General features: G+C 35.6%; 3 protein-coding genes across 9 annotated transcripts in view; 2 read left to right on the top strand and 1 right to left on the bottom strand.

Moving 5' to 3' along the window:
• Positions 1-22,074, top strand: part of LOC136349154 (serine/threonine-protein phosphatase 6 regulatory ankyrin repeat subunit B) — a 46,690-nt gene extending 24,616 nt beyond the window's left edge. For 4 of the 7 annotated variants that reach the window (XM_066300519.1, XM_066300518.1, XM_066300517.1 and 1 more), the window contains 18 exons: positions 384-544; positions 1,029-1,160; positions 1,480-1,659; positions 1,715-1,907; positions 1,997-2,179; positions 3,092-3,631; positions 5,011-5,225; positions 5,281-5,459; positions 5,657-5,789; positions 6,596-6,707; positions 13,938-13,970; positions 15,832-15,927; positions 17,406-17,542; positions 17,605-17,742; positions 17,802-18,006; positions 19,421-19,572; positions 20,593-20,814; positions 21,020-22,074. In XM_066300519.1, coding sequence (XP_066156616.1) covers positions 384-544; positions 1,029-1,160; positions 1,480-1,659; positions 1,715-1,907; positions 1,997-2,179; positions 3,092-3,631; positions 5,011-5,225; positions 5,281-5,459; positions 5,657-5,789; positions 6,596-6,707; positions 13,938-13,970; positions 15,832-15,927; positions 17,406-17,542; positions 17,605-17,742; positions 17,802-18,006; positions 19,421-19,572; positions 20,593-20,814; positions 21,020-21,199 — 3,191 coding nt within the window. In that variant the 3' untranslated portion in view covers positions 21,200-22,074. Of the gene's footprint in view, positions 1-383; positions 545-702; positions 842-1,028; positions 1,161-1,479; positions 1,660-1,714; positions 1,908-1,996; positions 2,180-3,091; positions 3,632-5,010; positions 5,226-5,280; positions 5,460-5,656; positions 5,790-6,595; positions 6,708-13,937; positions 13,971-15,831; positions 15,928-17,405; positions 17,543-17,604; positions 17,743-17,801; positions 18,007-19,420; positions 19,573-20,592; positions 20,815-21,019 lie in introns of those variants that run through there. The other 3 variants (XM_066300523.1, XM_066300521.1, XM_066300520.1) reach the window with 3 other exon arrangements.
• Positions 12,572-13,804, top strand: LOC136349158 (arginine kinase). Its single transcript, XM_066300530.1, has 2 exons — positions 12,572-12,902; positions 12,963-13,804. The coding sequence occupies exons 1-2, from the start codon at positions 12,572-12,574 to the stop codon at positions 13,802-13,804; spliced, it is 1,173 nt and encodes a 390-aa protein (XP_066156627.1).
• Positions 22,075-22,972: 898 nt separating the features above from the next.
• On the bottom strand, positions 22,973-24,520 carry REG (proteasome regulator gamma). The gene is made up of 4 exons (XM_066300514.1): positions 24,347-24,520; positions 23,487-23,837; positions 23,273-23,426; positions 22,973-23,216 (listed from the first exon to the last, which is right to left on the bottom strand). The coding sequence occupies exons 1-4, from the start codon at positions 24,362-24,364 to the stop codon at positions 23,008-23,010; spliced, it is 732 nt and encodes a 243-aa protein (XP_066156611.1). The 5' UTR covers positions 24,365-24,520; the 3' UTR covers positions 22,973-23,007.
• Between the last annotated feature and the right edge of the window lie 207 nt (positions 24,521-24,727).

Below are 24,727 nucleotides of genomic sequence, written 5' to 3'. Positions count from 1 at the left end.
TGATCAATTGTTGTAATAAAAAAAAAGAGGAAATTTATTCCACGGTTATTCAATGCTTCCAAAAACGATATCTTTGCAACAGAATAGGGACAAAAACCCTTCTCCTGCAACCATGTCAAAAAAAGACGACTTTGACCATACTTTGCCCTAATCGAAAACATCGTTTTTATTGGCCGTAAATGAGAGTATTATTGTCCGAAAGAGCTAAGACATAGCCGAAAACAAAGTTTAAAACTTGCAAAAATGGGGGGCCCCAAATCTTGGACGTGATATGTGCATGAGATGTGTATCCGAAACATCATCGGATTCCATTTATCACATTTTGCCACCAATAGCTAGAAACGAGACATTGTTACTCATTGTCAAAAATATTTTTCTTTCAGGTCTCAATTACAAAAAATCAAACATCCGAATATGGATTCATCAAAGAAATATGGCGAATTTGCAACAAGTTATATGGAGCGGTCACGGTCCCAAGCTGCTAGTGGAACACAGCAACAACCCCAAGATGAGGAAATTCTTGGACGCAGTGCCTTATATAATGGTAAATTTTTCTTAATAGCACGCTTTTCTCGGATAAAAACTGTCTACCAGTCTGAGTGTCTAGTTTTCTACCGAACCATGATAAAAACTCGTTCTCCATTAAGGTGTACGTTATCTTCCACCTGGGTGAATGCCAAATGGAACGTCAAAGACGTAGCAAATTTTTAGCTTCTTAGCACTTCTCACTACGTACGCATGTCGTGATGGGAGAAGAAATGCAACTAATCATAAAATTATTTAAAAAAGATACTCCGATAGACTATATGAATCTACAATGATGATCCTACGCATATTAACGGTACTTGTTCAATCGAGTTCGAATAAATGGTGGACCTTTACTTTAATTATTGTTCGCAATACTACAACGATGTTGCGAACAAGTCCTTCATTGATGAATCAATTGAGAAAAACAACATCCATTTTCAGTTTTAGACCTCAGTTAAATATTAAATGCATAATATTACTGCTGATCTCTACTCTTTAAGGGCTTGATAAAAGACGTCCATTGCGACGTCCAAAATGGTGACTTAGATAGTTTGAAGAATAGAGTATCCCCTCCAGTTCCAGTGGCTTTATTGACAGCAAAGGATGCTAACGGGTTGACACCGCTTCATAAAGTAAGTATCTTAAGCTAACCTGAACAATTAAACTAAAAAAAAACATATACAGGGAGTTGCGTTAATTTTAAGGGGCATATTCCTGAACTCGTGAAATTCACTAAGGAATACAGTTTGATGGGAACCAATTGAGAACGACTTTTTTTTAATTCAAGGGTTAATCGAATATTTAACTTAGGATGAGATGCGAGATTATACAAATCTTCCTTTTTACTGAAATGCAGTTGGTTATGAAATTTTAACATTTTTTCATGTGTTCCATAAGTTGATTTATTGCTTCTTCATATAATTACCTTTGGTGACAACGCGTATTTTTAAGGCTGTAGGGTTAGGCAAAACCGATATTGCCCATTACATCATCGACAAAATTCCTGAGAGCATCAATGCTGTAGACAATGAAGGTAGAACTCCATTACATTACGCTGCTTTACTGAAAGAAAATCCCACTTTATTTAATGATTTAATCAGTCACGGAGCTGACGAATCGGCCCTGGACAATGTGAGTCTTCCAGATTCCCTAATAGTTCATCGAGATCTACGAAAATAATTTTTAGAAACAAAAAACTGCTGCTTATTACAAAACGCGCCACTCTGAGATTGACACAAAAATATTACACGTGGTACCGGAATGTCCGAGAGGAACTAAAGAACCGTCCAGTTTCGACTGGAGTCTGCTGAACTGTGGAGGATCTAATGGTTTAATTAATGGAACCGTCAAACACAAAGAAAGGAGTGCAAACGAAAAGGGTAAATAAAATATGTGTTCAGTGTTTCACTCAGTGTTGTTGGGTGTGCCGATCATCAATTTATGAAAGTCATTATGGCTTCATTTTCAGGTATAAAAGACAAGTTAACAATGCACGGAGATTCCATTAAATCTGGAAATGACGAAAACGAACCTCGCAGTAAAGACTCTACTACAAGCGGAGTAAAGACGCCTAGAGATAATCCGTTCGGTACTACAGAGCCCCATGAGCGACATGAGGACAGGGTTACCCAACCAGAAAAAAGTATTAAAGGTGAGTATGTTTATATATAAAGACATTTTTAGGTACGAAAGCGGCTAGTTTTTATAAAGGCTACACGAGATCCCAACAAGTGTTAGCAATTGAATAGAAAAATTGCACGCAATCGCATTAGCTTTAAAAAAATATAAACCTTGAATGTATACATAGGTTAGTTCACGTTATTTAGCCTAAAAATTGGAATATGCGTTTTAAATTTTATAAATTTTCTTGTGACCTCTACTAACTCTCTTACTTTAAACAGAATGTATAAATTGCTATTTTGCACTTTACGTTGAATAACTAAAAAATATTCATATTTTGTACCGAAATTTAACACTTTTCGCAATATTTACACCCAAAACTTGACAAATTTATTCGGTTGGGCATCGTGAATTACTCTTTGGGATACCCCGTATATTCGAGGACGCTGCTAATAAAGTAAACCTAACTTCAAGGTTATAAGATGCGTTAATTGAGTTTATTGCCGTCACTATTTTTTGCGACACCCCAATACTAATTCTAAAAAGTTTACTTTTCCACAGTTGACTCTGTATCGTTCAGTATTCGTAAAAATTGATGGTTACCACAGCATACAACAGCAACCCTGTATAATAAGCGTGGCAAAACCGTGCCAAGGGAGTCAACATTTAAGTCCCTCATGGTATTATATATTGACTAAATTTGCAGATCCAATTGGAAAATTGGAGAAATGAATTGGAAACTGTCACACAAAAGAATTAGATACGCGTTGGGTGCAAATGTCCAATCAATTTGTTGTAAAAGCAAACTAACCCGTTAACGTTCCTTTTTTACGATGGAAATTGACAGTTACATTATTCCATATTTTTACAATATCGCGTTGTAAATTACCGTTCTGTTCTTTATTTAATTACGTGGACAATGCGCCATTTCATTTGCTTTTAGGAGAAACTAGTGAACCAGCCAATGACCTTGAAACGGACGAAGCTGAATCAGGTCTCGATGTTACTGACGAAACCGCAAAGAATTCAGAAAATGCTGTCCAAGAACCATCCACAGATGATAACGAACCGGAAGCGGAAGCGGAAGCGGAAGAAAACAAAGAGACGAACGAAGTTTTAAGTATTAACGATGAAGCACCTGCTGAAGAAACTGAAGAGGAGAATAATAATGAACTTTCCGAACGTAAAGATGAAGGCGAGTTAGAAGAAAACGATAGCTCGGTGATAAAAATTGAGCAAACGGACAAAATTGTTGCTGATGAGGATCTGGAACAATTGGAAACAAATAAAAGATCTCCCTCCGCAACTGAAAGACCAGAGAGTACGGCAAAGTCCACCAGACCTTCGAGTAGTATATCTTCGAGTTTAAAGGCTGAAGAAGCTAACCATGATCAAGCTTCTCCGGAAAAAAACCACGATGATGGTTACAACAACGACAATCCGCATCTTGTGGAAGATACTGAAGGTGAAGGAGTAATAGAAGGTAAACTACGTGTTGTGGTGTGACTCTTTATTTATTTTTCTTTGTTATTATTGTTCGTTGAATGCATCATTTTATGTGCCGTTGTGAAACACTTTTATACGATTAGAGTTTTCAGTATCCACACAGTGAACACTGGTTTGTTATGTCTTTAGTCACCATTTGCAATATATCAGTATTGAAACCAAAAATACGAGTTTCATTCCAGTTACGATCGAGCTCACACTTCTTAGCATTTACATTTTAATCCGCACTTCAATGTTGCAAGGTCATGTCGTTTTTGGCAGATGAAACACCAACTGTTGAAGCTTTATGTGAAATGGTCGTTAACTTAAACGCAACAAGTACTAAGAATAATCTTAACCGCAGAATAAAATAAAACAGAGCGACATAAATACCGTTCAGAAGTTAGAAACGTGAAATCCGCACGAGATCAACCTTAATAACGTTAACATCGTAAAATAGCTTTCAAACGCTATTTTATCCACATCACTTGTGGAATCCAAAGCTCCTTACGGCCTCCCGATCCATGCAGTTGCAGCTTTACCTGGAAAATTTCCAAGGAAACTATGAAATTGACTGACACCAATTGACTCTAGCAGATGTTTCCGACCAATAGCGTGGACTCCTGGTGAATGCCAGGACTTAACTTGCGTCCTCGAAAAACAGTTACCTTATGATCATAACTTGTTTTTGGTCCACCCTATGTGGTTCAAAAGAGTGTCATAATCCCCCCTGACGCGTGTTAAATTTAATACATTTCCTATGAACTGATCCAGAGGAATTGCCTTGTTTCCGATTTTTTGAGCCACTAATGAAACGGCAAAGAGTTTTTTTACCATTTTTTCATCGTTCATATTAATGACGTTTGCGAATTTGTTGACTGGTCGTTAGAACGTTCGAATTTTTTTCAACGGTTTTAAAGAGGACCAACAAAGAAAACTGAATAAATAAATTAATACCCACCACCTAAAAATGGTGCGTTCCATGGGTGTTTGTCGGGATTGGGAATTTTTTTTTTTTAATAAAAAAAAAAAAATTTATTAAAAAAAAATTAAAAAAAAAAATTTAAATAAAAAAAAATGTTTTAATAAAAATTTTTTTTTTTATTATTAAATTTTTTTTTTCAATAAAAAAAAAATAAAAAAAAAGAAAAATCATCTTTCTAACTTTAGCTAAGATTCGTCCTTTTTCAGTCCAATTTGAATTGATTTGTGAACTAATCGAAGCGTGATTTGTGAAAAATGAATCAAAATTATTCCAACAAGTCGTTCACTACAAACATTTGCCATTCGGTAATAATTAAAGTGTTTCTCTTTTGCATTGGTGTCGAGTCCGAATCGCATTATAGGTCACTTTGCAGTAAACTAAATGGATTTCAGGCATAGTTAACGGAGAGCATGAAATCGAAACTGTCAACAACGAGGGACAAAAACGACCGATTTCAGAAGATAACGATGTGAGGTCACTCATCGATTCCGGCAATATGGAGCAACTGGCAGCTCTAGTGCTCAATGGACATGGAGAAAAGTTGATGGAGGAGAAATGTGACAATCAAGAATTGCAAACTTTTTTGGATAACGTTCCAGTTTATATGGCAAGTCTCTCTGCGTGCCTTGTTGAAACTTTCGTATTTTGATTGAAAATTTCAGTCGAAGATCAATAGGATCCACGTAGCAGCTAGGGAGGGCAATTTAAGAGATTTGCAAGCTGCTCTGGATAGGCGCAAATTTGCAGTGGCACGTGACAAAATTTCCCCTCACGGAGCTACTCCGCTTCATGTAGCGGTTGCCTTTGGGAGGACGAGTATCGTTCGGTACCTCGCAGGAAGGTACGACGCCAAAACTGATTTTATCACACAAACTTTTCAAATCTAAAATTGATATCGAGCAGTCTGAGATTGAAATGAGATTAACGTCATTTTAGATATTTGTCTTCCTCCTGCCCATTGTTTCCCTTGAAGATGATTATTGTAACTTTAATTTCTAATCGAGTTAGAAGAGATGGAAATTACTATTCTTTGCTTAGATTTCCGGAATCCCTACATATAGAGGATGACAATGGACGAACTCCTTTACACTATGCAGCTGTCCTGAGGGACAATGGCCACTATTATAACTTGCTAACCCACCTTGGGGCTGACAATAGGGCAAAAGACAAAGTAAGTTTGTCAACTAAAAGAAAGCCAAATGTTGGGTTTCGGAAAAGTGCTAAGTTTAGGTTTTCTTACAAAGCGCACTAACCAGTGGTGTACTTACCGACTTCCTTATTCGCTGCGATATATGGGAGAATTGGATTTAACCGAACTCATGGCGATTTTTCACTTGGGTACCCTCTACATTATTAGATATTTTCTACCGTCTCGTTTACGCAAATTTCACCCCTTTTAGCCCCTCAAAACGTAAACTTAGACAGCACATGAAACATTGAGGTGCATTAAGGTGTCCTAAATTAACTTGTACTAAAATTGTTTCCTTTTATATCATATGTTTATTTATGATAATTAAATTTTTGTTCAACTTTGTGAAGTCTGCAGTCTAAACATTTAAGTTTTCGGACATATTTAAAGACGAATTTACATTGTTGGTGTATGGCTCATGTCAATTGTTGGGGACGGCTTCGTTGGAAATCCTCTTTTTAATGCCACATTCGTAGAATCATGCGGAATTTCAGGCTTTCGTTCGAATTTTAGAAATATCACGTCAAAAATTATGACAAGTTCCTTCGATCATGTTAATTATCCTAAATAGTCGGGGAATAAATCTAGGGGAAAAACATATAACATTTTTAGGAGAAATCGAAATTTTTGGACGTAGTGGGAATTTGCTAATTTAAAAGAGCCGTTTTATTGAACTCCAAACAACGCCGCTTTGTCCAATTTTCTCTGTCAATTTTTTTCAAAATTAAATTCTTTGATAATTATTTTCTGCAGAGGCAACATTTAACGTGACGTTTTCATTATTCCAGAAAGGACGAACTCCAGTGTACTACACAAAAACTCAAACCGACTTCAATCACAAGGACATGTTGAGAGATTTCGGGGCAGAGAGTGAAGCGGACGATATGATGAACGATAAAGGTAGGTGGAATGTTTTGAATAAAGCTTTAAATCTTCGCAATTAAAATCAATGATCTAACTTTCTTTAACTTAAATCTTGTAAATTAATTATTTGATTACGAATTTGATCCCACAACTCTTCAATTTTGGGCATATTGGCCAACTAATCAAAACCACATAAAACAAAAACTAAACGAAATATCACGCGAGCAAACACTATAACCGAGATAACATTACGAGCTTAATGCAAGAGCGAAAACAAGTCTGCACGAGTTTGACTTTCGTCATCACGAAGCGCATTTCGGTATTTTTTTCTTACAAATTCCATTACCTTTTTTTGTCACGGATTTATCTTGTTATTTACGAGTTCCGCATCCCACAAAAAAGTTTGTTCACTTGAAACCGCCCGCTCAAGTCCAATTGTGCTATTTTCATACACGTATCGGTTGCGACTTTCACTTTGACTGATTATACAGGGTGTTTCCTAACTACGTGTAAAAAATTTGAAGGCGTAATCCTCGACTGATTTTGAGTCAAAAATGTCTAATAAACATATGACATATACATGACGTGATACATACGTATATGTCATGTATATGTCATATGTTTATTAGACATTTTTGACTCAAAATCAGTCGAGGATTACGCCTTCAAATTTTTTACACGTAGTTAGGAAACACCCTGTATATCAGAATGTTTGTTATATTCGAAAAACCAGGAGTGGGCCAATGCTTTTTTGATTCGCTGTATATTTTCCACCGACGACGCGAACCAATACTCGCCACAGCACGTGGAGTTAAACCAAAAAAGAGCAGGCGATTTGTCACGATTCTTTGAGGCAGAATGACACTGCCGCAATACCATGTGTTCCCCAATTAAAATGATAAAGAAAAACAAAATCTTATCAGTAACAACCACCTTCACGTGCATTTTAAACGAAAAGAAAAGAACGCATTTGACAACATCCACTTCACCCATTAAATAGTATTTATATTTATAACTTACCCCACGTGTTTTTGACTCAAACGAACGCCCAATTATCCCCATTATTAGTTGGATCCGTGTCATGAACATCTTATTCGTTCAACTTAATCGTCTAAGGAATTATATCCCTTTAAAATATTTAAAAACTTCAGCTGTTTTCATTCCCAGGACAAAACAGTTATGTTCCGTGCTCTTTGAATCACCCTGTATACCGTTTTCGGATTTGGAGTGTTTTGACAGGGAAATCCCGTTTCCCGGCCAGATAAGGAAAAACTAGTCATTCAACATGTCAAGAGCTCGATTTATGAGAAAATATCAATGGCGAAAGCCGTATTTCTATATTTTTATAGACCACGGCGCTAGATGTCGCTTTTCAAATTTCGGCCTTGTTCAAAATTGCTCATAATTTTTTTGTGTAGGACAATATTGGAGTAAAACAAAAACATTGTTAATGCACTTTTTCGGTGTGACTGCAGTGGCGTGTTTAATTTTTTGCCACAACATACCGTTTTGCCAAAGCCGACATGATGCATTTTCTTTAAATAAAAATCATGGCCGGACACGACTTCAAAAAAAATTTCCATTTTAAACGATTTTCAACTACGTAGGTGCGTCTATGGTTATTTTCAAAAATAATTTAAGTATTAAACTTTTTGTGTTTAGACTCAAGTTGGTTTTCGCATCAGCTGCCCAAGTAACATTATTTATTTTATATTTTAATTTTTACGTCAAAGTTCTTAATATTTAGTGTTAATTTGGTGCCGATTTTTCAAGTAAAAATTATAGATAACTATGAAAAATATCACATGATAAAGTGTTTCACATCGTGAAACGAAAACTCACAAGTAGCCCGTAAGTTATTCTTCCATACCTGTCCCGAACGATACCAACCAGATGGAAGACTGTTTAAGCTGTTGAAAAATGATTTCTGGAATTATGGAGGCTTCAAAAAGGGTAGACCATGGCACTACAATTTAAAGAAAGATAACGAAATTAAAGAACTAAATATAATTCGAGAAGTTTCATAAAATCCAAACATATCGCCTATTTTTAAAAATAACTACAGACATACTTACATAATTAAAAATTATTCAAAATGCAAATTTTTTTGAAGTCGTAGCCGACTGTGATTTTGATTTAAAATAAAAAATTATGTCCGTTTTTGACAAAGCGGTACGCTGTAGCAAAAAAACTAAGCACGCCACTGGGGTTACATGGAAAATGTGCTTTAAGAAAGTTTTTGTTTTAGTTCGGTATTATCCCAAACAACGTAATTATTGACAATTTTGAAAATGGTCGAAATTTGAAAAACGCCCTCTAGCGCCGCGGATTGCAGACATCGAAATACGGTTTTCGCCATTAATATTTCCTCAACAATCGAATTCTTGACGTGGGCGCTAGTTTTTCCCTATCTAGCTGGAAAATTGGATTTTCCTGTCAAAACACTCCGTAACCGAACACCCCGTATAAGGTACGGGGACCAAGCAAAAGATGTTATTAACTATTACAGGCCGAACGCTTAGGCCAAGAGTGCTGGTTCAAAGAAACTCTTGCTGATATAAGATATGTATGTGTAGTGGCTCCTTAAGAATTGGTTATCATCCATTATTCGTTGACTATTACCTCAATTAATGGAATATCTAATTATGAAGTGTCAAACTTAGTTTTAAAAAAATCTGGTATTGTAAAATCATTGGCCAGCAACTTAGTATACCTTTTAATTAATTAGTTGCAAATGACATCTGGTCGGCAAGAAAGAATCTAGACGACGAGGATATGATTTCAGTGCTCGAAAGGTGTTATATAGTTTTACATGGGCGAAGAGATTCGAATTCACTTTCTTCTGCTGCACCTCTGTATAACTTAAAATCGGGATCAAACAGTTATAACAATCAAGGAGCTTTGACAATTATATCCAAACAACTTAAACGGTAGGTAAAAGACGGTTTCAATTAAGTACTTAAAGGATGCGACACTTTTGCGAGCAAGTGCTATGCTATAAACCTTCGCGCCGTTAGGTAATATTGTTACACACAGATAGTAGCTGGTCCGCGCTGACGTTCCGGCATTTCCATGGCAACCGCGTGTGTCGTTTCGCTTTTGAGGTGACTAATGATGTTCGACAAAATATTGGTGAATGTCGGAAACATTGCGTGCTTGGCCGTTAAACTTTTTCAATTTTATTCCTATGCATAGTGAAATTTCATCAAATTTATTAAGAGAAAAATCGCATACACAGCGCTGTTGTGAAATATTCGGGACTCTCACCTCTCAGACCCCTAAACGCTACGTCGTTCGGGATTTGAACTTTACTTTCGTGTCATAATGATGTACTTTACAATCTTAGCGCATGATGTACCATCATTTCTTGGTGTCGCCTTATTTACGAAGGAAATCATATTTGTTGAACCAACAAAGCTTCCAAAATATTATTTGTAGGTGCTGGACGTCTACGAAGCAAGACCAATTTTAATTCTTTTACAATAGATAGATCAATGTAAAACATAGAATTATAGTCAGTAAGTAAATAAACATTCTTTAAGAACCTGATTTTAGTAACAGAGGAGTAGTGAAAGCGATTGCACCAAACAAAATAATAAATATGTTTTAGTTTATTTTAATACTTCAACATTTGCAATTTTTGTTATTTCCCTTACCGTTGTACCTTGATGAACAACCAAAAAACAGAGCCGAAATGTCGACATTTTGTAATTAGATCCAAGTTTACTTACAAATCCTATTCCCATTGACCATATTATGTGTATCGTATGGTAGAAATAGCGCTGATTCCGCAACATAGAAGAAATTATGGAGCAACTTGAGCATTTCCACAGTTTTGCGACCTTTTTGTTGGCCAACAGTTTCATGGGTTGCTTAATGAGCATAAAAACCGAAGAGTTTGTATTTTGACGGATTTTTTATTCCCCCATATGGGTTATACATTCAGCTTGATGCAGCTGAAAAAAAAGTTGTCTAGTTTAAATAATTTTATGCAAAAAAGACCAAAAAGTAAAAAAGATCACTATTTGGTGAAATTTACGGTGCTCCGTTTTTAGTGCAAATGACCGAAGTAATTATATCACTTACCAGTATGTTTTTTTTTTATTTCAATTTTATTCCAGTTAATATAATTTAAGTTAATTCAAGTTACTAACCAAAGGACCGGATCGCGTCCAATAATGAATAATTTTGTAGTATCACGAGATAACGCTTAAAAGAAACTGAGTTGTTAGGTCACGCATTCTTAAGGTTGCCGTAATTACAACTTCTTGATAGTAAATTAAGCTGCTTAGTTGTATTATAGTTTTATAATTTAGCTGAAACTGGAAGTGTCGCATCCTCAAAGTAATACGCAGGGTCGCTGAATTCAGAAATTTCAATACTGATGAAAATATTGTGAACATTGTAAGATTTTCAGTAATTTTTCCAAAAGGTGGCACGACTATTCCGTGTGCCATTTTTGAAAAAAAAATGTTTAAAAACACACATTTTTCCTACATTTCAAAAGATGCATTGGTATTAATATACGGGGAACTGACCTTTGAAAATTGTCATCAATCTTTACTTTTTTCTCAAGTTTTGAGTAGTACACTTAAGGACCTACACGATGTAGTATCTCGGTTGTAGAAAGAGTAGAAAGAGTAGTACTCATTCGAAATATGTGTGAACTAAATATTTTACAATTTTACAAACGCCTCAGCCACTCTTATGTGTTTGGGCATTTTTGGATATAAGTTACTTAGAAAACTAATGTTATATTTCGACGCAGACGACGCCGTTAAAATTTGATCGTTGACTTTTGGGAACCCCTGTATACACGTTTTTTCCAAAAAAATCTCAATCAAATATAATTTTACACTTTTCTACTATAACGTAACCAAGCACATTCCAATCGATTTGATAATTCAGGTATATATATACTGAGCGATTCCAAAGTTGGAACCATTCTTATATCAGCAAATGTGACTTGAAAAACTAAGATTTTTTCCTTTGGCACTTTTTCTAAATATCAGCATCAACGGAGACACAGGTTGTCAAAGTTTTATTTAAAAGATTAAAATTTATTAACAATTTCCAAACCACTTGAAATAATTACACAAAATCCGGCAGGTGGCGATAGCTACGCGGGGGGGGGGGGAAGTTCTTCAATAAATAAAATTATTTTTGGTTTTATCAGTGGTGCATATATAAAAAAGCTATTTCATATTTTTGAAAAAAAAAAATGGTAAGCCGCCGATCTTTCCAAACGTAAAAATGATCATTGAACGAAGAAATTTTGATTTCGATTTTCATATTTTTGAAAAGCAAGTTCAGATGTTATTTAGGAATTTAGGCGAAATTCAAAAATGATTTGAACTTATTTTCTGGTAAAAACGATCGAAGCGATAGTTTCAATGCAATTCGAGGGTCACCAACACCTACAAAATCGTGTTCAATCATCTCAAGTGGTTTGACAGTTATTAATAAATTTTAATTTTCGAAATAAACTTTGACACCTTGTACCTCCGTTGATGGTGGCAGTTCAAAAGGCGCCAAAGAAAAGCAATCTTACTTTTTGAAGCCCCATTCGCGGACGAAAGGATAACTGCAAGTTTGGAATCACCCTGTATACTCGGGAGAATAATTGAAGAAAGTAAATATCGTTTTTTTTCCGAAACGGTTTATAATACATATAGATTAGCATATTTATATTTACATAAATAATACATATAGGTATAGGACGGGTTATATAATATCAGATAGGTAGTAAAATTATTTCCGAAAATCCTACAACATTCGCACCTCTTCAATTGCCTTGACAGCTATCGACGTCTTTGAAATAGTGGACCGTTGTCCGACTTATCAGCCACCCTGTACATATTCACACACCTCTATTGAAGTCGATCAATGCAGTGTTTTTGATGTATCACAGAAACATATTCGACACAGTCAAGCTAAGAGTAACAAAACTGGATCACAACTTGTACGACCTAATATGGCCAAATGTGAAAAAACTTCCCTCAGAACCCAGCTTGAGGCTGGCCCTCGAAGAAGACTTTCCATTGGGAATAATGGTTCCCGATCTTTATGCCTACAAAGTGTTTGAGGAATTTTTGAATCCCATCATAAAAGAATACAATTATATCGATGTCAATCACGACTTTTCTCTAAGAAAGGGCGTGCAATTTTTCCAGGAAGGTATCGACGAAATTGATCTACATTTGGATCCGTTGGGAACTTTAGTAGTTACTGGTGATATATCCACTTTCTCACTAATAACACTTCTCGGCAATAACAAGTTTTGTCTTTTAGGGAAGCTAGAGTGCTCAAGAAATATTAAGGATTTTGACTTGCCAAAATCATTGGCCCTTAGTGAACTAGAAATTGTAGAACGTATAATAACGAATATTCTTTTGAACGCAAAGACTGCCAGAGCTTTATACCCTAATGCTTCTGAGGATGAGATTCGGGAAAACGGTAGTGGTGACTACTACACCATGAACGAAGTCCTGGAGCAGCCTTCGGAAGCTAAAGTGATTTTGGCCAGCAGCGGCTTACTCATACCACTGTGGAATATTCCAGAGTCAGACAGACTCCACGGAAGCCATTGGCCTTACGGCCGAGGAGTTTTCGTAAACAACAGTCATAATTTAGCAATTTACGTTAACGTATTGGACCATATACGAATTATCACCTGCACCGATGCGCAATCAAGTGCTGGAAATGTTGGCTTGATCTATACCAGACTCTCCAGGGTTATGCAGGTGATACAAGAGAACCTGGATTTTGTGTTTGACGAAAAACTGGGCTGCTTATCCTCAAGACCGACCTTCCTGGGCTGCGGCCTCCATTTCAGTTTAACGTTAAAATGTCCGAATTTACTGAAAGAGCCTGATAAATTGCGATCTCTCTGTACAGCGAGGGGATTGACTTATAATAAGCACACAAATGCCGCCGAGGTCTTCAAAATAAGTAATCGAGTAACGGTGGGGGTTACTGAGCTACAATGCTTCGAAGACTTCACCACTGCGGTTTCGAATATATTGCAGTTAGAGAAGGACATGACCATGTCCAATTCTCTGCATATTGCTGCCCTGTTTTTAAGTATTTTTAAGAAGAGAAAGTCTGCTTCATATGAAATTAACAAATTGTAAATTATAACTGTAAATTGTAAATACACGAATAAGCATTTTTCTAGTGTAAATAACTTCATTGCTATTTTACATTGATCTACAATACTGTGCCAAGGATTCACTTTTTTTATATATGTATATTTTTTTTGTAAAGAACTTACTGCTACGGATGGATCCCTTATAATAGGTCAGTAGTATTGAATAATGACAAACCCCCTATATCAAATCTAACTGTTAAACACCTATAAAGTGCAAGTAAATCATGTCATGTTTTATACCGTGTGCCCCAAATTGGCTGTACATGTGTGAGGTTCGCAGTTAGCATCAAAAATTTATGAGAAACTCACGATTTTTTCAAATTTATTTGTTCACGTTTTCCAAAAAATATGACACTCAGCATTTGAAACATTACTTTCGTTCGTTTATTAAGCGATTTTGCAACTCTGTAAAAGTAATCGCTTTGGAACAATACAAAAAACGTGAAAGCGATCGGTTTCCAATAGTTAGATGATCTCGTTGGAATGAGCCGGACAAGCTTAGACCAATACCGGAGAGAGACGTATTCGCATATTATTCACGTTAGATAGCATTTGTTCTATATTACTCACGATCGACTGCATTCTCTCGCCGAGACTGAGTAATAAGTCTCGTCGTTCGTTTGGAAATTGATATGAACTGAACGTAAATTGATCCACTCTAAACTCTTAGAGAGTTGAGGAGTCCAATTTATGCGAGAGAAAGGTGAATGCGCTCAAAGAAATTTTACTTTTCGCCACGACGCAGGCCCTTTCGATGATGACGTTGCGTATTTTTTCGGAAAACAATAAAACCTCAAAACAACTTTTAAAACAGACATGAGTTTCCCATAAAATCCTCTAAGATATTCCCAATTTAGCCGACCCCCTATCTCTTATGGTAACCGAGATCCCCGTACATGTAAAATCAATTTGGGACACACTGTATGATGAAGGTTCACATTTTCGTCTACTTTCTAATTGCCATAACGTTCCAACGTAAGTACTGTTTCTGTATACATTGTCTATGGAATTTTCACACTTGCACTTGTATCACTGTACGTGTTATCTATTGTAATCTGTCCACGTTTAGGTTCTCTTTTCTTTGCCCCATGGGTTCTTACCATGTGCTTATATTGGGTGTCGTTTGCAACATTGCTCACAACGAAGTTGTAGTAGTATTCTGAACACTAAACTGTCTGTTTGTCTTATTCTAAACATGTACCATCGTGTTCGATGTCTCGACTTATAGAGTAGGTGGAGTCCTGAGAACGAGATATACAGAGTGTCACAGGTTTTATTATCAGGAATGGTTAGAAGCGGTATTTTAAACTGTGGAAAAATTTAACAAACTGATTGGACTTGGAGAAATAAAATGAAAAATCATGTGAACTTTTTCGTTTCAGTTATTTTTAAGCATTTACTTAACAACTGTTTGCAGTTTCTAAGATTTTAAGCCCAAACTTTCTAGATGCTTTACCATTTGGAATCGACATGATTTCGCATAAACGCGAAAGTTTTGGGGAGGCCCATTTTCGGCCGTCAAGCCCCCTTTTATCATCCAAAAAATTTTGTGGTGCACGACCGAACTTCCCTGAGTTAAAATTTTGAATTTCTGGTTCTACTCTAAAACCATTTTACCACCGGCATCTATGTTCGTCATTCATTTGTTTCCTCTAACACACGTGCATGTTAGCATTTGTTTTCGCGAATGCTCCTTCCGTTGGTTACATTTACTCGCGTAGAAGCTCGTGGGAAAGCTCTATCGGACCTTTAAATATTTATTCACGTAGTAAACTCTTCTTACTTTTCACAAATGTGCATTGTTGTGCGCGCAAGTTCATATGAATAGTTCCTCGATTTTTCTGAGTTCTGCCACCTGTTAAATTTTACCGATGTAAACAAACCTGCATCACCCTGTATTTATCGACGAAACTTTACTTTTCACTTTTAAGTTTTTCATCCGGCTAAGCCGCCTTCAGTGAAGTTCGAAGCTCAATATGTTGTTTAAATTAAACTACGAATTTGTTCCAGGTCCCATCGCATGTGGAAATGCGGAGGAAAACGAGGAAAATGGCCAAATAGATATGCCATTTTTCGCCACCGAAGAAGGCCGATACCTAGCTTCATGTAAGGGATAAGGCTAACTTACAGATTACCTCGAAAGGCTTAGTTCATTCGAATAATCCACACAGTGCAATGCGAACTTTCCAGCCACATGTTATTTTCATTATACACTCAGCTTTGAAAAGAGATGATGAGACAGTGCGAGTTCAATCGCCTGCCAGTTAACTGGGGGCAGCGTCCCAAGCTATCAGTAGTTCGAACGTTGGTTAAAATTAAAAAAAAGATCATTTTTTATTGTTAAGCGAAATTTAAAATCCTGATGAGTGAACCAGTTAAAAACTGACAAGCATTAGGACAAAACCATAATCCCAGCTAATTTAAACCAGTCATTCAGTGTCTAGTCAATTTTACTTGTTTTCCTCAAAGCCAATGAATTCACCTTAAAGAAAAAATAAATCGAATGAAATTATCACGTGATTAGTGACCGTCCTCACATGGCTCAAGAGGACAATTAGCGTTTCTAGTTGAATTTGAAAATTGAAATTTTTGAACTGTTGAACTTTTGAACATTATAAATTTTTTTGATGTTTTTGTTTGATATTTTCGATGACGCGACTAGTTAAATGGAGGGCGACTGAAAATGTTTCCATTGTTATTTCAGATTCATTTCTTTTGCGAAAATGAAAATGTTTAAAATTGCGTTTACGGTCTTAAAGTTCTAGATCGGCCGTAAAGGTAGGAATTAATAACCCTGTAGGCTCCAAAAGTTCATCTCATTTTTACACTTCATCGACATTGGCATCCTGAGTTTTTCATTCTTCAAATTAAGGATTTTTTTCGTGAACTTCTCATTAATTTATTAATTTACTTTTTTGCAGGAAAATGAAAACTGAACACAAAGAAGACATCCATAAAACAAGGCCTCTCTCTGATAACTTCCTAGAAAATTAACTGTTTAAGCTTCTTCTCGGTCAATTCTTTCATGAGATTCCCGTTATCGACACTAATATCGATACATTTTTACCGTGACAAACAAGAACATCTATTGCTCAATAAATGTTTAACAGTCGTCACCTTTTTTATGAACATTATAACAACAAACATATTTGTATTAATTTAATAAAGTCGATATTTATTAAATATTCAATTCATCCCTTAAATTATTCACACTTGTCCTTTGCATTCAATTATTTCCTATTGCATATTGTTAGCTTCTTCGCTCGTAATTTCAGCCACCACTTTAGGGCTAATTTCCTCAATTTCCTATATGAAATTCGTCACATCTTCTCTCTCTCTCTCTCTCTCTCTCTCGGTACTAAAAAGAGTTTCTACTTCGTCACTGTCCGAAACCAACACTTCCTTTATCGATCCTCGTCCTCGATACTCTTCAAAATCTCTTATACATGCAACACTTCATACATGGACGAAAGTAAAAGACTTAGAAAAACAGTGATAAACCAAAGCCGCTCACACCACACATGACTTCCTCTTTGTGGTCATACCGTCCTTTAAGTCAAATTTAATCAAAGGTACTTTTACAGCCCTTGGAGATCCGTTAATCAAGGGCCTCACAGAAGTCGCCAATAAACGTCCTGACGATCCTATCGCATATTTAGCTACCTACTTATATAATTTTGCACACAGCCGGGATGGTCCGAAATCTAAGGGGAAAATACAGGTTAGATCAAAGAGACTCAACTTAGCTGAAGGAAAGTAACACATACTGCATGTCTCTTCAAGGAAGGTCAGCGTTTCCAACATTTGACGCATGGACCAGGAACTGGAAATCAATCGATACCAACGACCATCGACGTGGTTACGGTAGAACCCGACGAGAGCGAAGCGGAAATAGATTCTGCCTTCAATAACACCACTAGGGTAATAATGAATCTTGTTTCACGCGGTTCTATAATGACAAAGTTTTTGAATATCTGTAGGATGAGCACGGACAAAGCATGCTGCACTTTGCAGCAGCTAGAGCTCACGGTCGCAATGCTTTATTTCAATTGCTATTAGAGACTGAAATCAATATAGCTTTTAGGGATGAATTATACAGGACCGCAAGAGATATCAGTATTCAAGCCAACATTTCAGAAAATACAGTGGAAATTGATCGATACGTCCTGCACATTGCCACGAATGGTAAGTGAAGTAGCAAAGCAAGGTACCTAGGAAGCATCAACCACGCGTGATATACCAAAAAATTAACAAAGAGGTGTTTGTTAAGGGACAAGGGCTTTAATAGTACATCCAAAATGGTAAGATCAACGTTACGCGAAAGACGGGAATTTGCAACTCGGCCTTAGACGAGGTCATGAGTATCTTCAAGGAAAGTATAAGTAACATGCCTGCGGTACTAAGTTCGATCATGTTAAAAAAATAAAAACTAATGGACCATGTAATTATTAAATTTATTGAAATTTCAATAATTTTGTCATTCTCGAAAAATGATTTGTTTGTTAGTATTCCGAAATCTTAGAGCAACGTGCGCAAGGTATCCCAGAAACAATAGTTCAAATGGATATTTAACGCTATAGAGTTAAATATATGTCAGAATAGATATGGATAATCTGCTTCAGAAATCATATTTTCGGGAAATTAAAACACACTCGAATTATGCTCTGGATTATATTAAAAGGAACGACAATAACACTTCAAACACTAATTCGTATAAAGTCACTAATCTAGATTTCTAGAACAACCGCAAAGAACTGATGATCCGAAGTCAGCTCACTTCATCACTGCCTTTTGCTTCCCTTTTTTCGTAGGGCACTAGTCCTTCCTGGACTTTCCTTTCCAATTACCCCCTCCCCCCCTGGCCTCATTCCACCCAACCCGATTGTATTTCACACACCGGGTCTTTTCTTTGTCCAAACCTAAACGAAGCACACGATTCAATCAGACGTCCATAAACTCATATTTAACTGATTCTTACAAACTTATCTGTGATAAGTTATCACCGACCGGTAACTGCTCAACAGGTCCCTCTTTCTGAACTATTTATTATAGACAAGTTAAGGGCCGACATAAATATATACATATATGACAATTTGCCTCAAGAAGTTGCTTTTTTAATTCTATAAAATGGAAATAAATTTTATAGTTTAAGATTGATGGAGTTGAAGTGGCCCCTAGGGGTTTTTTTCGGGGGCTAAATTCATATAAAAAATCCTCTAACCTGAGCACTGTTACGTAATGGTATTACGCACGGTGCGAACCTGTAATACAGTCACTTATCTAAATATAATTGCTATTTCCTTTATAGATGCCCCTCGTGTTGTTTGCAATTTACTGGCCTAGGAATATAAAAAACCTCTTACTCGTGAATAATTAAAATATTTTTAATTGTCTTGTGTGCTAATATCGTAACCAAATTAATCCTCTTAATCGCCAAGAAGTGTTATGAAATTGAGAAAGAATTAACTCATGCCAGAATCTAAATTTCTAGTACTATTTCCCTAGTAACATCTTCATACAACATAAAGACCGTTACACACACGCAGCTACGTGCTAGAATATCGATTATGACGCATGATTACTAAAAAATATTTTACAGGCGACACTAATAAGTTAGTAGAACTGTTGTTGGATGGATATGACCACATAACTGACATAGTGGACGAAGATGATGCCCCAATAATAGATGTAGTGGTCAAGGCTAATCAGTCAGAAACTGTAACGTTTCTACAGTCTATTTTAACATTTGAGGTCAGTAAATTTCTTTGTTGTGCCGTTATTTTTCTAACGAGTCTACAATAAAAAGGCTTTATCGCACGCATTCGCGAAGGTAAACTCACATTTATAACAGGTGTGAGGTAAAGTGTTAAATATCTCCGAATTCAATTAAAATTAAACATTATACTCTTGTGTCGAAATTATAACTACGAAATGTCTTGACAGTAACGAAACACTTTCCATCTCATCATTGGGAACTCGGAAATTAGAGGAGGTAGGTAAAGTTCAAATGGGTCAAAATTACATAATTAGGCGCTTGACCAAATGCCATTTTCAAAATTTATACTTCCGAAAGTATCCGAGAGAAACAAAAAATTTTATATTTCGTCTTTATTTTTTTAGCATTATTTGACAAGGAAGCTCAAAACTACAAACACATTTTTGTTGCCACTTTTTTTCAGGTCGACGACGACGTTTTCAGATTTGCCATCCGACTATTTTTCTGTCGAAAAATCCAATGGCGTTCATTAGAAAAAATAAAATTGATGATGGTAGCCGAAAGACGAAACGTGGAATGGCAAATTTGTAAACGTCATCGTGCAGTTGAGAAAAATGGACAATGGAAATGCGCTTGCGTTTTGAGCTTATTTGTCAAATAACGCCAAACAAACACTAAATCTCCAATTTTCAGTATTTTTCGGCTATCTTCGGAACAACTCGGGAAATTCAATACTTCAAAACCGTATTTGGTTAAGCGCTAAATTACACAATTTTTCCCTACTCAAACTTCTTCGTATCTTCTCTAGTTTCTGATATTCCAATGGTGAAAGTCGAATTTGAAACGCTCTGTATAATAACACTATTACTAAACATTTTGTCGGCATCATAGTATTTTTTATTCAAACTTGCAGAAGACAATAAAGTTCACGAACATGCTCTCATAAGAAAATTAATGTACGTACGTGACACGAGCAAAAGTATCTACCGTGTCGGACTGCTATTACTGACGGAACTTATTAGGTAAATCACTGTGATATTTATTTACTTTTTTAGGAAAAACGTGAACGAGTCCATCATTCAATTAGACAAGGGTCAATAGCCGACGTCATGGTATTGCTGGCAGATGAAAATGATACTGGAAGTGGCAAATTGCTGGCCATTGGAAAAAATACATATGGGAGATGTTCCTTACATGTCGCTGTATTGTGTCAACAAGAAGAAATTGTTGATTATTTGGCAAATACTTTTAAAGACACCTTAAGGATTGGAGACAATGTAAGTTCGTTTTTTTTTTTTTTCATTTATCTCAAAAACTGTCAAAGCTCAAAAAAATTAAAGGAGTATACCGAAAACTATCCACTTTTATTTAAGACAAGTTTGAGCCCAATCATAATAATTTTGCATAAAGAATAGTTACGCAAATGACATGTGGCTCATTAATTTGAGACCTCCCTACATAACGCGTGTTTCCCCTTCTTAGTTAGAAAGAACAGCTCTGCATTATGCTATGGGAGTAGAAAAAATGGAGTCCATTACACGAGTGCTGATTAAAGCCGGGGCCAAAAGAGTAATTAAAGACCTTAAAGGGAGGCAACCCACATACTATTTCCTGAACAAATCCGACATTCTTAGACTCCAAGAAGAAGAGGAGACTATTTAACACTTAACAGAAAACGACAGACGCCTGTAATTATAGAGGCACCAGAAATATTTATTTATTTATGCATCTTGTGTTTGTGTTTAGATAACAGGAAAAGGTTGTTAATGATTTAATGTTTAGGTAGGGAATTTTTAGTTGTTCCAATTTTTTTTTGGTTCACTTGAGAAATTATGTTTTGTACTTATACAAACTACAAACGTCGACAACAAAAAACTTCATTTTTCTGCCTGTTCTAGATGATCATGTTATGATCCAAAAAAGAGCTCCAGTATAATTGAAACAGTTTACGTTTAGTTTGTGTTTAGTACTACTATTGGTTACTATTGATAATACGTATATTAAATCCTCAGTGACTGAGAAACTTTTTAATGCCTAAATAGTAAAGAGATCACTTTATGGTTTACTCTACAAAAGTGACACTTTGCAATAAGTTTTGTAGCATCAAAGAGCCACAATTTGTGTCAAAGGAGGAAAATTCTTTTAGCGTTCTGAAAGCCATATAAAAAAAATTATGACCTCTAATATCTCGATTATAACTGTGAACAGTTAATCTTTATGCCCTTGTTTGTTTATATACACATTTATACCTAGATATATACAACCTCTATTTTAGACGTATGTAGGTAATTTGCACGGAAAAATAAATATTTTTTTAGTAGAAAGTTTGAAGACGTCCCATCTTTTGATATATTTTAACATCGTTCGGCTAGGTACTTTTTATGTATTCTCAAACTGAAATAGTCGAAATAAATAATAACTATTATAGAAATATATATATACATATTGTAATCTGGGATAATAGAAATAATTTTTAAATACCTATACGTATATATGTATGTATTTTTAGAAAATAATAATAATAAATGTAATCGAAGCACAGAGGCATTAATCTATAATTACAAATAACCCTAGGAAAGTGCATCAGAATACTTCCGTTCGTGAGCACTTGTTATTGGACTTATTGCGCTATCTACCAACCACCGGCAACATTAAACACTCCTAAGGAACAAATTCCTGTTGTCGTACAAAGGGTAGTTTGGTCATTTATGCCTAGATGGAGCCGAAAAAGAAATTACAGATAACTTTTTGCAAAAAAAGCGTACTTTCATTAGTGGTATATAAATGACACCACGTCTGGAAATTTTTGATAAACTTAGGGAAGCAAAACGAATTTTATTCCCAAAAAACTAATACCGCATGACTATGACTGTATATCTGAAGAAAGTAATAGGCATAATTTACCCTCATACTATTCTTATTATATCGTTCGTGCATTTTAATGCACGAAGCAAAAACAATTATCAGGAACAGAATACACCTTTTCGCATTTCTGCATTCCTGATAGGAGATGTTAAATTTTCAGTCAATTCTGATTTGAACCAAAGACCTTTTTTGTACCAGGAATGCAAATATGCAAGGGGATAGATAGATAATATTTAGTTCAACCAAATCGAATCATCGAAAACTAAATACATCTTTTCGCATTTCTGCATTCCTGATACGAAATGTTAAATTTTTAGTAAATTCTGCCTTGAACCGCCTTGATCAAAGACTCTTTCTTCGTATCAGGAACGCAGAAATGCGAGAAGGTATATTTAACTTCTGATAGCCCGATATTACTTCTGTATTTCTAATAGAAAATACTAAATTTCGAGTACAATCCTGCTGGATGTGATGTGGAAAACAAAAAGCAATTTGCCAACTAAATCAAACTTACGAATTTGATTAATCGTTATTTATATCTTGATAGATAAAGAAAAAAAAGTCGTAACAGACGGTTTGAGATTTTATTTCTATTTCCAATTAAATTAATACAATGATTCGGCCGCGTTTGAAGATCGAGGTTTTTTAATTTTATCTAAATTTTTCAACACAATATCATGCAGAGCGCAATACCGATTTCGGATTTCGCAGAGAACCAGCCAAAGACTCAAACATTCTTTCTCGTCAAGCTCTTCAACAGCTCTTCTGTAGTCCTCAATATGGGGATATTTGGCTACTTTTGATATTACCTTAGCTGTAACAAACAAAATAATGAAACAAAACCTTAAACTTTCAAATTTGTCATCATACCCCTCGAAATAAAATATCTGGAAATCTGATCAAAGAATGCTGCTGCTTCAGATTCAACTGACTGAATCTCTGCTAAGGTGTCCTCCTGAACAGACACTCCAAAATTGTTCCCATCTTCAATTTTTGGAATCATGAAGGAAATCCACATCTTCATCTAAAACAACATAAATGCGCGACGTCACTACACACTTTGAGATTTTATAGATTAGCTTACCAAATTGGAGTCTTCAACAAGTTTTCGAATATGTGGTTTAACAACTTCAATCATTTCCACCAAGTGTTTATTTGTGGGAACAGTTCCCGTTGGCAAAATCATAACCTTGCTTCCTTCCTTAGAAATGCTGTTGTCAAATTTTGTTTTTTTTGCAGGAGGTAAATCAGTGTGGCTATTTAAGAGTATAGGCTCAGGGACTACAATATTTAAATCCTGATGAACTTCATTGAACGGCCTGTTCTTAAACTGGCGGGTTTCCAGTACAGTGTTAAGTTTAACTATTGTGTCTGGAAAACCTTTTATGACAAGTTCTTCAGCTTGTGCTTTAATGCTATCCATGTATTCCTGAACCTTCAAAAAAACATAAGTGGAACTTGATTAGCAAATGAATAATTTATGATACTAAAACTAAAATTTGTTTATTAAAAACTCTTTTGACTTGGGCTCTATTATAATATATTAATTTTATTTACAACTCTGCTGGAATCAACATTTATGACTTGAGGATGACTACAAACCACCCTCAAATTCAATGTATAGTTTGTTTAATAGTTCCTTTAAATAGGGATTTAGCAAAAAAATGTAAAGATATTTGCAAGAATTCAAAAATAGCAAATGAAATTGAATGAAGACTTAAGGAATCTGGCTACTGAATATATTGCTGTATAATAGCTGTCTTTAGAAAATACTCTAGAGTCTTTAGAGGCCGCGGCAAAAGTAGAATTTGAATAAATTCGAAATTGACAAAGAAACAGTTTGATAGACCATGCTGGAATGTTTAAGTTTTGAATGTTGGCCTCAATCTTGCAAAGATGCTTACTCAAGTTCTAAAAACGAATTTGGAAACAATTGGCACTTACCTGTTTTACAGTAGCCATATTATGTGATATATCTGGAAACAACTAGAACAGAAATCCTGATTCTCCTGAAATTTTTCTTAAACTTCCTTGTTAAGATTCCGGACCGACAAACATAACCTTCAAACCGTCTCTAACGTAAATGCACTGCCTGTCAAGTCTTTATTGTCTGGTGGTAAAACAAATCCATGTTTACATTAATTATTAAATATTTATTATCGAAATGTATATTTATATTAAATTCGATAATGAATTTGGATGCTGCAATGTTGCTTTGTTCTGCTATCATTTTTTGGAGTCGTTACTAGTACTACTCAAATATATTATAGTAGACTTTTTTATAAAAACATTGATTGCCATTATAATCTACTAGCAAATAATATG

This window comes from Euwallacea fornicatus, chromosome 36 (assembly GCF_040115645.1).
Source record: "Euwallacea fornicatus isolate EFF26 chromosome 36, ASM4011564v1, whole genome shotgun sequence".
NCBI lineage: Eukaryota > Metazoa > Arthropoda > Insecta > Coleoptera > Curculionidae > Euwallacea > Euwallacea fornicatus.
This window is presented reverse-complemented; position numbering and strand designations above follow the sequence as displayed.